Genomic DNA, 15,156 nt, shown 5'->3' with positions numbered 1-15,156 from the left:
AGAATTCAGATTTTAGTAGTTAAAGGAGTAGGGTATCCATCTAGTATGGAGAGTATAACTTGGCATATAGCATTTTTTCCAGCTGTCAGACTGTTGACAATATTTTGAATGATTTATGTTGTTTGTAAAGTAATACTATATTGGAATATTCTTTAGACTTGAAAGTATAGGATTATTGACTTTTCCTCTCTTTGCTCCTACCAGCAGGTGGAGGGGGTGGGCTGGCATGGTGAAGGGAAACTAGTATTTCCCAATTTAAAATATCAGTACTGTTTTATTTTTCAGTCATTTATCTTTCCATATCAATGCAGTTTAAAAAAAAACCATTCTGTAGTTTTTTATAAATATAATTACTATTAGCCTAAAATATTAATTTGATTGCTAAGTTCATCTTGAGTTTTTGATGACTAGAGTATTTTTAAAGCTTTCCATTAATGTTATAGATGTTTCCAGATGTTCCAGATTATTCATCAGCTTACTACTAGCCCTGAAGATATTTTAATGGTAAGAAGTGAGACAATTTTTAGACAAGTTTAAAAATTATTAGGTAATTTATGCTTTCCTCTTGTTGCATCAAGTCTGATGAAAAAATGTTTTCTGCTTTTTTTATAGTAACTCTTTCCAAAACTAATATAAGAGATTTGCCTAAGAGCTAATATCAAAAGACTGTGTTCATTGTAAAAGATATGAGGATAGAACTAGATGAATATCTTCTGTTAGATGGAGAACAACATGGAGGAGAAAATCTGGTCCTGTTTTCCATAATAGTTAACCACAGATAGAAATGACTTTGATAAGGTTTTTATTTCTATTGCTTGGAAGATTTTTCACTGCCTAGGTGGATGTTATAGAGAGAGAAGGAAGTTCACAAGTGCCTAAAAATTGAATTATTACACCCTAGGGGAATAGTTCCTTTCTCTGGGAATGAAGGACTAAAGGACACCACTGTGTTCTCTTATCTAGAGCTTCATGAGACTAGAGTCTCCATGATATGGAAAAGTGGCTTCTGTATCATTGATCTGAGTAGGATGGTATTTTAAAATGTCTTCTTTGCAAATGAAGAGAAACAAAATCCTGTCAGTGCTCTTAATCAGTAGAAAAAAATGCAAAGTAAGAAGTACAACTTGTTTTTCTGAAGAACTAACTTTTGACTGTTCAAGAAAGAATTTTCCTCCTTGGCCGAGATTGATCCTCATGATAAACAGTATATCATCTGTTGGAAGAGAGTTGAGTCTAAAAGTTTAGTTCAGCAAAAGACTGAGTGCCCATAGTGTTCCAGTGCAAGAGGCTGGGAGATATAAAGATAGATTGACATGGTCCCTGCCCCTGAGGAGTTTATAGTCAGGGCTGAATTTGACAGACACAGATGTGGACCCCAAGAAAGTATTCTTGGACACGGGGTAGGGATGATTCAACAGGCCTCACTGTGGCCTACATAAATCTTCCATTGCTCTCATTCTATACCTGCCAGCAACCTTCTGTTACTCATTGGGTTTCATAGGTATCTCACCACCAAAATGAAGGGTGCTCAGAATAGTAGATACGATCACTGAAGTCACTAAGAAGAACAGCCACTTTACACCCTCCTTGTCAGTGTATGCATTAACAAATAGGCTACATTAGTCTCCTATGAGTTGGGGTCTCTGGGTCTGGAGCAATGACAAGATGCAAGTTCCTCAACGTGTGGAAACAAGGTCCACAGTCTGATGGTGGCAAAAGCAGCAGCTTAGAGTTCCTAGAGAAGCATTACCATTGGCTCTAGTATGTGGAAGCTGCAGGCTCGTGCTTGGTGGTGGAGGAAACAGTGATATCACTCTTGGTTACAAGAGTATCATGTGATTTTTGGATGCTGTTATGTTGTAAGGTGTGTAGTCTCTGAGGCCAGTTCTCTAGACCTCCTGATGAATCTGGGTCACCAATCATATTTATATCATAGTAAATTCCTTTTTGGTTTTTATTTAACAAAAAAAAAAAAAAATGAGGTTCAGACCTTGGATTGGAGTGAATCCATTAAGATAGTGCCACCCCATTAGGCACTTTGTGCACAACCAGCCAACGCCTTGTTCCTTTGCCCAGACACTGCACTTGCCTGCCCATGTGCACACAGTCAAAGCAGGATTAGGATACCAACTATAAGGCCAGCTAGGGCATGTTGTCACAGTATCTCCAACCTGGTCTTTTTTCTTTTAGATTTGGTATTTTTTAGGATTGATGGCAGAGAAGGAAAACATACCTTCAGGCCTTATATATCATTTACTCTGGTCATTTAGTAATTTTTGGATTGTTGAGATTTGTGCTAAATTGCGTACAGTTTTACTTATATTTATTACCTATTTTCTTTGCCTAAGAGGAATTTTCGTAAATACTTCTGAGGAAAATTTAACCCTGCCTAAAGAATCTGTTAAAAAATACAACTTATTCCTAAATAACTTGAATAAGAACCTTAAGCCATGACTCTAAATTGTACATCAGTCATGCCCAATATTAGCTGTTCATTTCCACATGTGCCTTTCTAGCACTACACACTGATAGATGGTTTTAACTGATTTTAGTTTTGACTTATTTCTCTGTTTTATCAAATTGCTGCTATGAACACTACGAAATAGAAAAATTGTTAAAAGGAAGAAAAGTGTTAATGATGTGCATATTTAGATTTAATGTAGAAATAATGGGGAGTGATGAAAGATACTGGAAATTTTGCAGTTCTGTCATGATCCCCACCAGGAGTGTGACAAAACAGGTAATCTTAACTACAAGACTTGCAAGTCAAAGTTAATGAATGAAATAAAGCTGTTGCATTTGGCACTTTCATTGTTACCCTTACAACAGTATTATCAATATTATGTATATTGCTTTTATTGTCAGGTCACAAAAGATGTCATTAAAGAATTTGCAGATGATGGTGTCAAGTACCTGGAACTAAGGAGCACACCCAGAATAGAAAATACTACAGGTAGAAATTAATTTCTTCTCAGCCAAGGTATTCTTTTCTGTGTTCTTTGTCATTCATGTGTTTACATGTTGAGAATACAAAGCACTTACTTTTACTCTATTGTAAAAGTAGAATCAACATTCCACATCTTATGATGTATATTATTAATGAGTAAGTTATTCTCCCCTGACTGGTGTGGCTCAGTTTGGCATCGTCCCACAAAGGGAAAGGTTGCTGGTTTGACTCGTGGTCAGGGCACTTGCGTGGGTTGCGGGTTCAGTTCCCAGTTGGGGATTGTGCAAGAGGCAACCAATTATGTTTCTCTCTCACACAGATGTTCTCCCTCCATTTCCCTCCTTTCTCCTCTCTAAAAATAAATAAAATCTTTAAAAAGTATTTTTTTAAAAATGAGTAAGTTACTCTTTAAAACATTAGGTCAGGTATTATTTGTTTAAGGGAAATAAAAAAGCCCACAAATTTTTTGTTTTTCTCACTATGAGAAAAGGACATTTGCTACATTTGCTTATAGTTGCATTGTCTAAAACATAAGCTAATTCTTACTCCCTACATAAAGAGCACTTGTGAGACAATGCCATTGAGTAGACACAGAGTCATGTTTTATGACAGTCACTGAAATGAGGTTATTCAGTCACTACTCAGGAACAAATAGTGTCAGGCAAGGAGCAAGGTATGATATGGTGAAACTGCTCTGGATGGAGATGAGCAAATCTAGAGGTGGTCTGGAGAAATTTCCTGGGACCCTGTTCCATAATAGTGGTATCAAGAGATATTATGTAGTATCTTTGGGTTCCTATTAGCACTTTGTGACCTGAAGAGATCCTACCAAGCCATCTTGTGCCCTGACAGGTGTAGTCTGGTAAGCATTCAGGAGGTAAAATTTTTGCAACTATATATTATGTGCAGATTTGGATTTAATGTAGAAATGATGGTGGGTGATGGAAGATACTGGAAATTTTGCAGTTCTGTTGTGATGACAACTGGGACAAGCAAAAGATTCTTATCTCACATTTTTAAACTGCAGAATCAGTTCCAAGTTATGATGGTGAGGGTAGTGAAAGGGAAGAAGAAACCTGCAAATTATTAGAGCTAATCAGAGATTCAAAAGGGAGTTGTTAACCTAAGTATGTAACAATAGGGCAGTTGTTAAGCAGAGGCTAATGGAATATTAGGCAACCATTAAAAATAGTTGCAAAGACACTTTAATGATATGGGATGACATATAGGGTATGTATATATACACCTGTAGGCGCGCACACACAAAGACAGTGGTTAGCTTTGAGTGGTGGGATTATGTGTTATTTTTATTTTTCTTCTTCATAGTTTCCTGGACTTTACTAGAGATCTCCCACCAAGAATAAGCATTTTAGAATTGGAGTATGAGAGTATTTTAGAGGAGGTTGTTCTAGAGAGCACTATTTCAGAGCTCCCCAGAAGAGAAATTAAGCACTGAAACTTTAAGAACATCTCTAGTGCCCTGGATGGGAAACACTGAGTCTGAGCAGAATTGAGGAGAAAGGAACTCATGATGTTTTTCTGGACCAGCAGGAAAACATTTTACTAGTAAAGAAATATACTTTTTTTTTTTGTTTGTTTCTTTAAGGGCAGGCTTTAGAAAAGTGCTTGTTGTTGTTTTGTAGAACATTTAAAAATTTTCATAACAATTTGTGAGAGTAATTTTATGCCTGTTTAATCTAAGAATAATTTTTAAATGTGCTTGTATTTTGTATATATTTTTAAAATTTTATTTATGTAGTACTTCATTTTTTTCTAAATTTATTAAAGTTCAATTAGTATTTACTAAACTATATCAATAAGGGCCATGTTTTAATTCATTTTTAACCATGCTTTTGTCTCAACATAAAGTGAGTACGTAATTGTTCACATAGGGATGCTACTAATGTTGAATGACGAAATAGCTGATGATCTCTTTACATATGTTTTCTTTGTGTCCTCTCCAGGAATGACTAAAAAAACTTATGTGGAATCTGTACTTGAGGGTATAAAACAGTCTAAACAAGAAAACTTAGACATTGATGTTAGGTAAGAAACATTGTACCTTAGTGGTCATCATTTAAAAATCCAGAATGTGTGAAAATTTTACTACTTTTTGACTATGGGTATAATGGATAATTTTATAAACTAACCAATAACCTATTTTTATCTTATAATAGAAAAATCAGTGAAGAACCATGTTCTTTAATGTTGAGAATGTAGTTCTGAAATATTCATGTGGCGATTAAATTCTGAGTACGGATGCTGTAGTAAAGTAGGGCTTTCCATTGCTCTTCAGCTAAAATCTAGATTTCTCACTGCAGCCTCCAAGGTCCCACATGATTTGACTGCCTCTCTTACTTCTCCAGCCTCATCTGGACCACTTGTTACTTACTATACACTGGCATCTCTGTTCCCCATATAGTCCAAGACTATCCCACCTCAGCACCTTTTTATTTCCTGTAACTTGCCTAGAACACACTTTCACCATATCCTTGGATGGCTGGCATCTTCTCATTATTCAGGTCTCAATTCAACTGTCACTTCCTCAAGAGAGGCCTTCCATTACCACTTTATCTAAAGTGTCCTCCCCAGATCCTCTAGTCACACTATTTATTTCCTTTATGGCAGTCTTTAACCAGATCAGAAAATGTCTTGTTTTATTTGTGTATATATGCTCACCACTAGGGTGTGTATTCAGGGAGGCCACAAACCTTATCTTTTGATTCACCAGTTCACTCCTGATGCTTAGAACAGAACTGGCACATCACCAGAGCTCAGTAGGTCCTCCAAGGAAGAAAGCTAGTTGTAGCATTTCTGGCTATAAAATCTCTCAGAATTAAGTAACTAGACTAATACCCCCATTTTAAAAAACACTCAAAAGACAAGAATTCAGAAAAGAAGACAAATGGCCATTATAATCAGATAATTTTTGAAAATACAGTGGCATTTCAGTCTCCCCCCACCAAAAATGGTAATAACCAGTGTTTGTGAATTTGCACTGTTGGTGATTATATATAATTAATAAAACCCCTCCAAAGAGCAGTATGTATTAAGATCTATGAATATAAGTTTCCCCTCTGATCCAGTAATTATCTTCTAAAAATGTATCCTAAGGAAGTAGATTGGTTTATGTGCGTGTTATTTATAACAAAAAATAGAGAGCATCCTAAAATGTCCAGTGATCAGAGCACAATTACATTGTTACATTCCTATGATTTATGTTGTTTTATAATATTATTTAATAGCAGGAGAAATTGTTAAGTGAAAAAAAAGACACAGAATTTATATATAGTTGATCCAAATTCTGTAAAGAAATGGAGAAATTCCTTTATTTTGTGAATAAATAGATAAACTAATAAGTGCTAGAGGAAAATTACACAATGTTAACAGGGGTTCTCTGAGTATTTCTTGTATCCAGAGAACCTTGAATGTGACTCCTGTAGAATTCCAGTTAGAATTAGATATTACTGATTTTGTAATCTTTATGAAATAATGGATCTAAGCCTCCTGATGAAAGAACACAATACCACCTATGAAATACTCTTAATTTAATCCAATCTGATGAAGCCTCTAGATTATATCCAATGTCCAGTTTATAGGAAATTCAAGAGATGGGAGAACATGCTGGTAACACAGGGATTCATTCAGCAAAACTCAGACTGTGGGAAACTTTATAGGACAAATGACGTAGTTTCCTCAACAAATAAATTTAAGAAAAGAGGTGGGGGAGGTGGGTAAAAGTAGTGGCTATAGATTAAAAGACGCTTGAAATGTGTTGACCAACACAGTCGAACAAACTGTTAAATAATCGAACAAAAAAGTCATGAGACAATTAGAAATTTGAACATTTACTAGATATTTGGTGCTATTTAGGAATTTATATCTCATTCCCTGTAGCAAAGTAAGATGTCATGTCAGTTAGGCTATACATTTCCTATAGTAAGATGTAGCTGCCATTGCTCTCTAGTCAACCAACAGTTGTCTTTTTTATCATATTCATTTTCAACTGAGTTTTTCTTATATTAAAGATATTTGATATCAGTCGACAGACGAGGAGGCCCTTCAGTGGCCAAGGAGACTGTTAAACTTGCTGAAGAATTCTTCCTTTCTACTGAAGATACAGTTCTTGGCCTTGACCTCAGTGGAGACCCTACAGTAAGTTATTTTTCCTAAATAATTTTATTTCTAAAAGGTCAGGTTAGTTTGTGGGATAAGGATTGACTTGAAACATCCTGCATTCACCAGAGATCCAGTAGACTCTTGGATGACTAGAATGCCTACAGCAACTGTTCTCAACCAGGGTTCTGTGAAAGAATTAAGCCCCATAAAAAAAGAAAAAACTTGCATGACAATATTTTCTCCATTCTTCTAAAGATGGTATACAAGCTAGCTCTATTCTATATAGAAGTTAATTTGTTATATAGAATGGATGCCTAAAGCTATAGCTTAATTATCTCATAGAAGATCCCAATTGAGAAAGGCTAGCCTAGAGCTTCTTGAATGTAAGATTCAAGCAGGGTATCTCACCTATGGCATTACTGGCATTTTGGGCCAAGTAATTCTTTGTTATGGGGACTGTCCTGTGCACTGTAGGGCGTTTAGCAGCATTCCGGGCCTCCATCCACTAGATGTCAATAGGACCTCCCAGTTTTGATAGCCCAAAATGTTTCTAAACATTGCCAGATGTCCTGGAGCATGGGAGATTCTCTTTGTTAGCGCTAGATAACCTTTCAGAAATAAAATTTGGTGACTGTTATATTTAGTTTAGCTAATTGGCCTCAGGATCACTTAAGATTCTTGAGGGTGAACTGTATCTTTGCCAGCTTTGCATTGCCCACAAGTGTCTAGCACATTTTAGGTGCTTTATAAACAAAATGTACAAGTGAATTAATGTGCCATTTTTTTCTGCCATTATTTTATTTATTGGGACAGAGTACCCAGTTCCTCAGTCTTCCCAAGGTTCTCATGCATCCTCATTTTACCTTTTATCTTCAAGGCAGGACAAGCAAAGGATTTCTTGGAACCTCTTTTAGAAGCAAAAAAAGCTGGTCTAAAGCTGGCATTGCACCTTTCAGAGGTAAATATTGTAAAAATCAGGCTGGAGAGGGTAGATTACAATAGAAAATAATAGTCATCTTTAAATGTCTAAAAATATACCTGGCTTAGAAAATCATTTTTAGAAGGGGGAAATAGAAATATTTTTCAACATAAATTATAATGATAAAGGCATGGCTTTCCTTGGTCCCTTGTGTTACTTGTTTTGTTTTTGTGGTTCCTGGGAGGATGGCTGTTGACTTCTGATACAGCTATGTCTTGAAAACAACTTGACATCTTGCTAGAGAAAATGCATGAATTTCCATCACCAACCTTGTCATTGGCAAGCTGACATTGAAAGAAGCACCAGTTCATCTCACTTGTTCTCAAGGGGAAAGGGACCTCAATGTATCTGTCACAAGCACTGGCAAGAAAAGAAGTAGCTCATCATTTTATAAGGAGGCTCAGCAGGGAATCAGGGACACCTGATCAGCCCCCAGCTCCTTGGGAGCATGAACAAGTGACAGATAATGTACAGGTAATGGCTGGAGAACAGCCACTTTCTTAAGCACATCCCCATGAGGCAAATAAGGGACTCTACTGCACTTTCCCCAATTTTAAAGATGGTTTACTTTCTTCCTATTTTTTTCTTTTGACATATAAAAAGCTGTACATAATATGTACAACTAGATGAGTTTGGATTTGTTTCTTAAATGCAGGAAATAATACTTAGTCTACTTACCTCATAGGGTTATCCTGAGTATGGGGTGGGGTAATACATGATGGCTGAATAGCATGGTTTAAAGATTAAGGAGAAAATTGGAGCTTCTTGTCATTGGTGGTGGTTGTCATGTCTACAAGCAAAGGGTCGGTTATCTAGTGTCAGAACTTAAAATCTAGGTTCCATGTTTTCATACTCTGGTCAAAAAGATCTTTCACTCAAGTTAATACCTCCTGATTGAAGCAGTTGGTTAGTATAATGAAACAGCCAGCATGCACATGCCACTGTAACCAGCTATCTCTGATCTTATGCATGGCATCAAAGCTCTTTACATTAGTAACTGTTGATTTCTTGTTTGATCCATTGTATATAAAGCATTTCATTTCAGTGTGTTATTATTATTTGCCTTTTAGGCTATTAGGAGATTTAAAAAAAAAAAAACTGAGCTAGACATTTTCATGGTGGTTGTGGTATGTGTGTAGCTAGCCTTGTCAAAATAAAACATTGAGCATACTATCTGTGGAGTCTGGGCCCTGGTGTCAGGTGGAGCCAAATTTCACTGTTCTCTATATCATTCACTAGCTCTATGACCTTGGACAACATTTATTTAAGATACATTATATTTTTAACTACAACAATTATTTATCTGAAGAAAATCCAAGTGTAGAGAACTATAATGTAGAAGGAAAAACAATTAAAAAATGAAAGATCCCCTCTTTGTTTCAATTATGCTCCCAGGTGGATCCTGTTAACAGTTTTGTGTTGGTATTTTTCTAGACCTTTTTCTAATACATATGAACACATATACACAACAGAAAACATATATACATATGGACTGATGGGATTTTGTTTTTGAAAGTTTTTCTGAGCTGTAATTTCTTCATTTTAATACTTTGTAAGATTCTTGAGGTTTAAAGGAAAATGTATGTTAAAAGGAACAAAGTTAAGTCCTTAATAAGTGTTTATTATTATTGATTATAGTTATTATCATTGAAATGAATCTAGAGTATTGGAAAATGAATGGGAAGATAAAAGGCAAAGAGGAGAGCTGGAAAGGTATAAGTAGTTCAGCTTTCCAGAATGTCTGCACTATCTTCTCAGGGACAAAGTACCTGGCTATAGAAAAAAGGACTTTTAAGAAATACTGAAAGCCCTGGCCAGTGTCGCTCAGTTGGTTCGAAAATTGTCCTATAAACTGAAAGGTCATGGGTTCGATTCCCCATCAGGCACATACCTAGGTTGTGGGTTCAGTCCCCGGTTGGGGCACATAAGAGGCAACCAATCAATGTTTCTCTCTCACATCAGTGTTTCTCTCCCTATTTCCCTTCCCCTCTCCCAAATCAATAAGCATATCCTAGGTGTTGCATGAACAAATAAAGTTATTTAAAAAAAAAAAAAGAACCACTGAAAAAGGTTATTGATGCCCTCTCTCCCCTTTTTTGAGATTCCAAACCCCAAAAAAGAAACACAAGTACTCCTGGATCTGCTTCCTGACAGAATCGGACATGGGACATTTCTCAACTCCTCTGAGGGAGGATCCCTGGATCTGGTGGACTTTGTGAGGAAGCACCAGATACCGCTGGGTAAGGCTTAAGGCATAAGGTCCTCCAGATAACCCTCGGTCCCTTCCCCCGCCAGCCCCTAGATTGCAACCCATGTGTAGAGAAGTTTTGTTCTAAATATATAAGTATCATTTAGAAAGTAAAAGGTGCATGGCGTATGTGCTTTCTGAGCCTTTTAGGTAACCGAAAGTTTTAGCTCCCATTAGAATATACACTCCATGAAAGCAGGGCCCTTATCTGTCTTGTTCACTGTTACATTCCCCAGTTCCTGGAACTTAGTCTTATATTGAAAGAATAAGGGGCATCTAGTATTTTGAAATGATTTTAACCAAATTAATGTGTTATGAAAATGTAACATTTTAAAATTAAGAATTATGAAAAATTCGAAGTATAATTATATGTCCATTGACCATTACATACTTGTCTGTATGTATATACCTGGAGCTGTTTTTGTCTGACAGCATATATTTATGAAGTGCCTACTCTGTTCCAGTCACTTTTCAAATTGCTGGAAATAGAGCAGTAAACAAAACAGACAAGCTTTCTTTCTCAAGCAACTTATATTCTAGCATAGGTAAGAGAAACAGTAAACAAATATACAAGTAAATATCATTGTTCTTTGAAGAAAATTAGGCTGATATAGTGATGAGATAACCACTTTCAGTTGGGTGGTCAAGGGAGGCCTTTCTGAAAAGGGAAAGCAGCAACTGATTGAATGATAAATTGTTTGAATTTACAAATTTACCAATTTGCAAGAATACTTGTGTGGGTATGCAATTTTTTTTTTTTTTTTTTTACTTTACTGAATTTATTGGGCTAACTTTGGTTCCTAAAATTATCCAGGTTTCAGGTATACTATAATACATCATCTGTATATTGTATTGTGTTCATTGCGTCAAGTCTCCTTCCATCACCATTAAACTATTTATAGAATTTTCAGTAATTCCTAATGGGTGAGGCTTTTTTTCTTTTCACTGAGGAAATTTTTAAACATCAACAAAAGGAGAGAAAACAGAAACCATAGTGATAAGAGATCTTACTTAGTGTGATGGCTCAGCTCTGCTCCCAATCACACCAAGTAAGTGGGGTGAGGGGGCAAGTTGGGTTTGCCATTCCTTGGACTGAGTGGCCTTGTGTTGAGGCTGCCTTACCCAAGGGAGCAAATGCCATCCATCAAGTTGGTCAAGTATTTTACTCTGCCTAGAGAGCTTGGTACAGTTTTTCAAGGTAGGAATTTGTTAATAGAAGTCATTCTTAAGATGGACTTGCAGCAGGCAGTGATTGATGGTTATCTGAGTAAAGGAGATTAGGGGTTTTCTTTGAAGCCATGGAAAAGGTACATATCTGCTGTTGGCTTTTTATAATACTGTAACCCTCAAGCAGTGCTGCCATTATTTTACCTTTATTTTAGCCTCCACTCCAAGACCAGGGAGAAGTATAGCAACTTTCAGATAATTCCCTGGCTTCTTCATGTGACTGGCTTTTACACTCCTTTTTTCCCCCTCCATTTGGTAGAAGAAAGGGGGAAGCACATGACTGTGAAGGGGATATTAATTCCCTGCCTGGTGCAGTTGCTACCATAAGTTGGGCATATTCCCTGCATAACCACACTAATTGAACTACAAATTTTTACACATAAGAAAAGGTCAATTTTGTAAAATAATGAACTACTGAAAATTAGCATAGCTTGGAAAGATTTCACATGTATCTACTTGATGAATGAGCCTACTAACCTGCTTTTTGTAAAAGGCTTTTTCCTCTTTTTCATCTAGAACTCTGTTTGACCTCAAACATCAAAAGTCAGACAGTCCCGTCTTATGACCAGCATCATTTCAGATTCTGGTACAGCATTGCCCATCCTTCGGTGATTTGTGTAAGGTGTTTTGTGTGAAGTATTTTGCTCCTTTTTAGTCCCTGAGTTGCATTAGGTTAGACACTCAATACCTAGCTTACTGCCTTGCATGCCTGAGGGTAATAAGGGCCAAATAGAGTGAGAGGGGACTGGGGTAGAAGAGGCTGCAAAGGGCCAGGGTGACTCTGGTTTGGACAGTACCTAGGGGAACATTTAAAAAAAAAAAAAAAGAAGAAGAAGAAATAGTGATGCCTGGTACCCATCCCCTGAGATTCTGCTTTATATGATCTGGGGAGAGTCCACATATGTTTTAAAGGCTCCCTGGGTAATTTTAATATGCAGTCATGGTTAGAGCACTGCTTCAGAGAGAGCGAGAGAGAGAGAGAGAGAGAGAGAGCGAGCGAGCGAGAGAGAAAGAGAAAGAGTGTGTGTGTGTGTGTGTTTTAAGGGTAAACAAACCAATTTAGTTATAAATAGGCATGTATATATTCATAGGCCCGTTTAGACTCTTAAAAGAAGCATGGTAAATAGGAAAATACATAGACTCTATGATCAAAAAGTTGTTTTTTTTTTAAATCATTCCCTGAATCATTTTGAAATTTTCTTGCTTATGTTGGCAGACTGATGATAAGGGTGTTTTTGCAACACACCTTTCCCAAGAGTACCAGCTGGCAGCTGAAAAATTTAATTTGACCCCGTCTCAGGTATGGGATCTGTCTTATGAATCCATCAACCACATCTTTGCTTCTGAGAGCACCAGGTCTGAACTGAAGAGCAAGTGGAATCATCTGAAGCCCAAAGTGTTACATTTTTAAAATGTAATAAAGTGAATTACTTTTGAGTATGTGTTGCAACCAAGATCTTCTTGCCATATTCCTCTTAGTAAACCATCCACCTCTTTGAAGAACAGTAGCCAACTAGTATGGGCTCCATCACCAGTACCTTACTCATGGTGGGTGCTCAGTAAATATACCTTACATTGACTAACAGACTCTGAGGTCTTACATAGCTTACCTAAATGCTGCTTACTAGAAGGGACATGAATGTTGCTGCTAACTAAATTCCCCATTCCACCACTGATTTTTACTTAATGGTCCCTCTGCATTAGTGATCATAAAACTTCAGGAAATTCAAAGTATTTTTTCATAAGGAAAAGTTTTGGAATTACTAGTCTAAATAAGGTAAGGAGAGGGCGAAACAGATTGTCTCCAAGACCTTTAAGCTTTCTAGCTTCAGACAACAGCTCTGTATTTTGTTACGCTTACTGTAATCACTCTCTGAAGTATTCCCCAAAATTATTGACTCAAGGCTACACTGCATACTGTGGCCTTCTGTGAATATCCAGTAGTCAGGGTTAATCTACTTTGGGTGACTCTAGTGACAAGATAAGGCTAGCTGCTGAGATCTGGCTTTGTCCTTCTTATGATTAATTCCTCTGGAATCAAGCTATTGGGTTTTTTTTTAATGTTTCTACCTTACCTTTTCTCTTCTCTTTGACCATAATAGAGCTATGCCGGCCAGATGCTTCTTGAGCTCTAGGGTACTTTAGTCCTCTATTTCCAGCCTTTATTTTTTGTCACGCCACCCTCTGACCTCACTCAATCCCCATACCCTATTTCCAGCCTTTATTCTGACTTCCAGTTGTTCCAAAGTTTTGTTTCTGAAAGAGCCCATGAGGGAAGTAGGAGGAATTTAAACTAACTAAAATATCTCCATGACATCTGTTATTTTATGCACCATGATGTCAGAGAATACCCAATAACATTTTATACAGCAAAACTTTGAGACATGTATCTCACTAGATAGCTATTTGAATATATATGAATGAAGTTTTCATTTTAGATTTTGAGTTGAATAATGGAGAGATAATTGATCCATCTTTATATTCATATATCATCCTCCCTTTCCTACATGGTCAGCATAAAAATAGTTCTCTAAAGAGTTGCTGACAACACTCAGATTATAGTAGAAAAGAAATGGCAGCAACACAGAGACTGTATATGTTATTAAGTTCTATGGCATTGGCCACAGAGTACAAGCAATAAAAGAAGGATAGCATGGAGAAAAACGGAAAGAAACAACAGCAGTAGTGAAATGACTGATGGAAACAAATATGACTGCCCAGGTCTTGCTAATACATTCTTATTTCCTTTGCATGTAGTTCCATCCAGTCTGTTTCCATAAAAGTCTTGGTGTTAAAAGAATAGGGGTATACAGATTCTCTTGCTCCTCCAACAGTGGGCTTGGTTTCTCTTAGAATGTTTGAAAACTATTTCTTATTTCTTCCATCCTTATGAATAGTAGATTGGGTAGCAGATAATGATTTGTTAGCAAGTTTGAGGTGAACTGGTTTTTTCCCAGTAAGAGAGTTTGCCTTTGCCCTATTCCTTTTGCACATTCTCTTCATCTGGAGGTTGGAAGCCTAGTCCTGGTCCTGGGTCTTTTAAAATAAGACTCACTCTCCATGTTCAGTTCTGATGGAGCCTAATGGATATGGATACAGATACCACAGAAGGATTTTCATTCTAAGTTCTTTCACCATATTCTAATGTTTCTCAGTCTAGAACATAAAGATTCAGACAAGCATTCTCCTAGTAACCCCGCACAGGGAGCCAAAATAAGCAGGTGGAGATTTATCTTTTTCCACCAGCAACAAGTTAATCATAACTTGCACATACATGTTTTTAAAAACATCTGAAGAAACACTGAGCACTTTATATATATACTTTTTATTAACATGGTATCCCTGAGAGGCAGATTAAGGTATAAACATTATTCTGCTCTACAGAAAGGGAATTGGAGGCAGGTTGACTTACACATGAGATATCTGGAACCAGAACTCTTTATCTGTTGATATCCCAACCACTGCTTTCCCACAAGACTATACACAGATATACTAAGACAGTATCCTCTCATTTTTAAAAAACATACTAGCACACTTCCTAAACCATCTCAGATCCTGAAACATTGCTTTAGACTTCTGTTTTTTGTATCTTCCTGTCTGTTTAGGTAATATAATTGAGATACAATCTCCCTTTAA

At 36.8% G+C, this 15,156-nt stretch overlaps 1 protein-coding gene across 3 annotated transcripts in view; it reads left to right on the top strand.

The window, feature by feature from the left end:
- ADAL (adenosine deaminase like) overlaps positions 1-15,156 on the top strand; it is a 119,216-nt gene that overhangs the window by 5,858 nt on the left and 98,202 nt on the right. Inside the window, exons 4-11 of one of the 3 annotated variants that reach the window (XM_054565517.1) lie at positions 444-504; positions 2,866-2,953; positions 4,912-4,993; positions 6,976-7,102; positions 7,944-8,024; positions 10,147-10,285; positions 12,037-12,137; positions 12,737-12,957. In XM_054565517.1, the coding sequence (XP_054421492.1) occupies positions 444-504; positions 2,866-2,953; positions 4,912-4,993; positions 6,976-7,102; positions 7,944-8,024; positions 10,147-10,285; positions 12,037-12,137; positions 12,737-12,931 (874 nt within the window). In that variant the 3' untranslated portion in view covers positions 12,932-12,957. Of the gene's footprint in view, positions 1-443; positions 505-2,865; positions 2,954-4,911; positions 4,994-6,975; positions 7,103-7,943; positions 8,025-10,146; positions 10,286-12,036; positions 12,143-12,736; positions 12,968-15,156 lie in introns of those variants that run through there. The other 2 variants (XM_054565516.1, XM_054565518.1) reach the window with 2 other exon arrangements.

The sequence above is a fragment of the Pteronotus mesoamericanus genome, unplaced genomic scaffold (genome assembly GCF_021234165.1).
Source record: "Pteronotus mesoamericanus isolate MK-2021 breed Mesoamerican mustached bat unplaced genomic scaffold, CSHL_Meso_final contig_164, whole genome shotgun sequence".
Lineage (NCBI taxonomy): Eukaryota > Metazoa > Chordata > Mammalia > Chiroptera > Mormoopidae > Pteronotus > Pteronotus mesoamericanus.
Note: the sequence above shows the minus strand (reverse complement) of the source record. Positions and strands in the feature narration are given on the sequence as shown.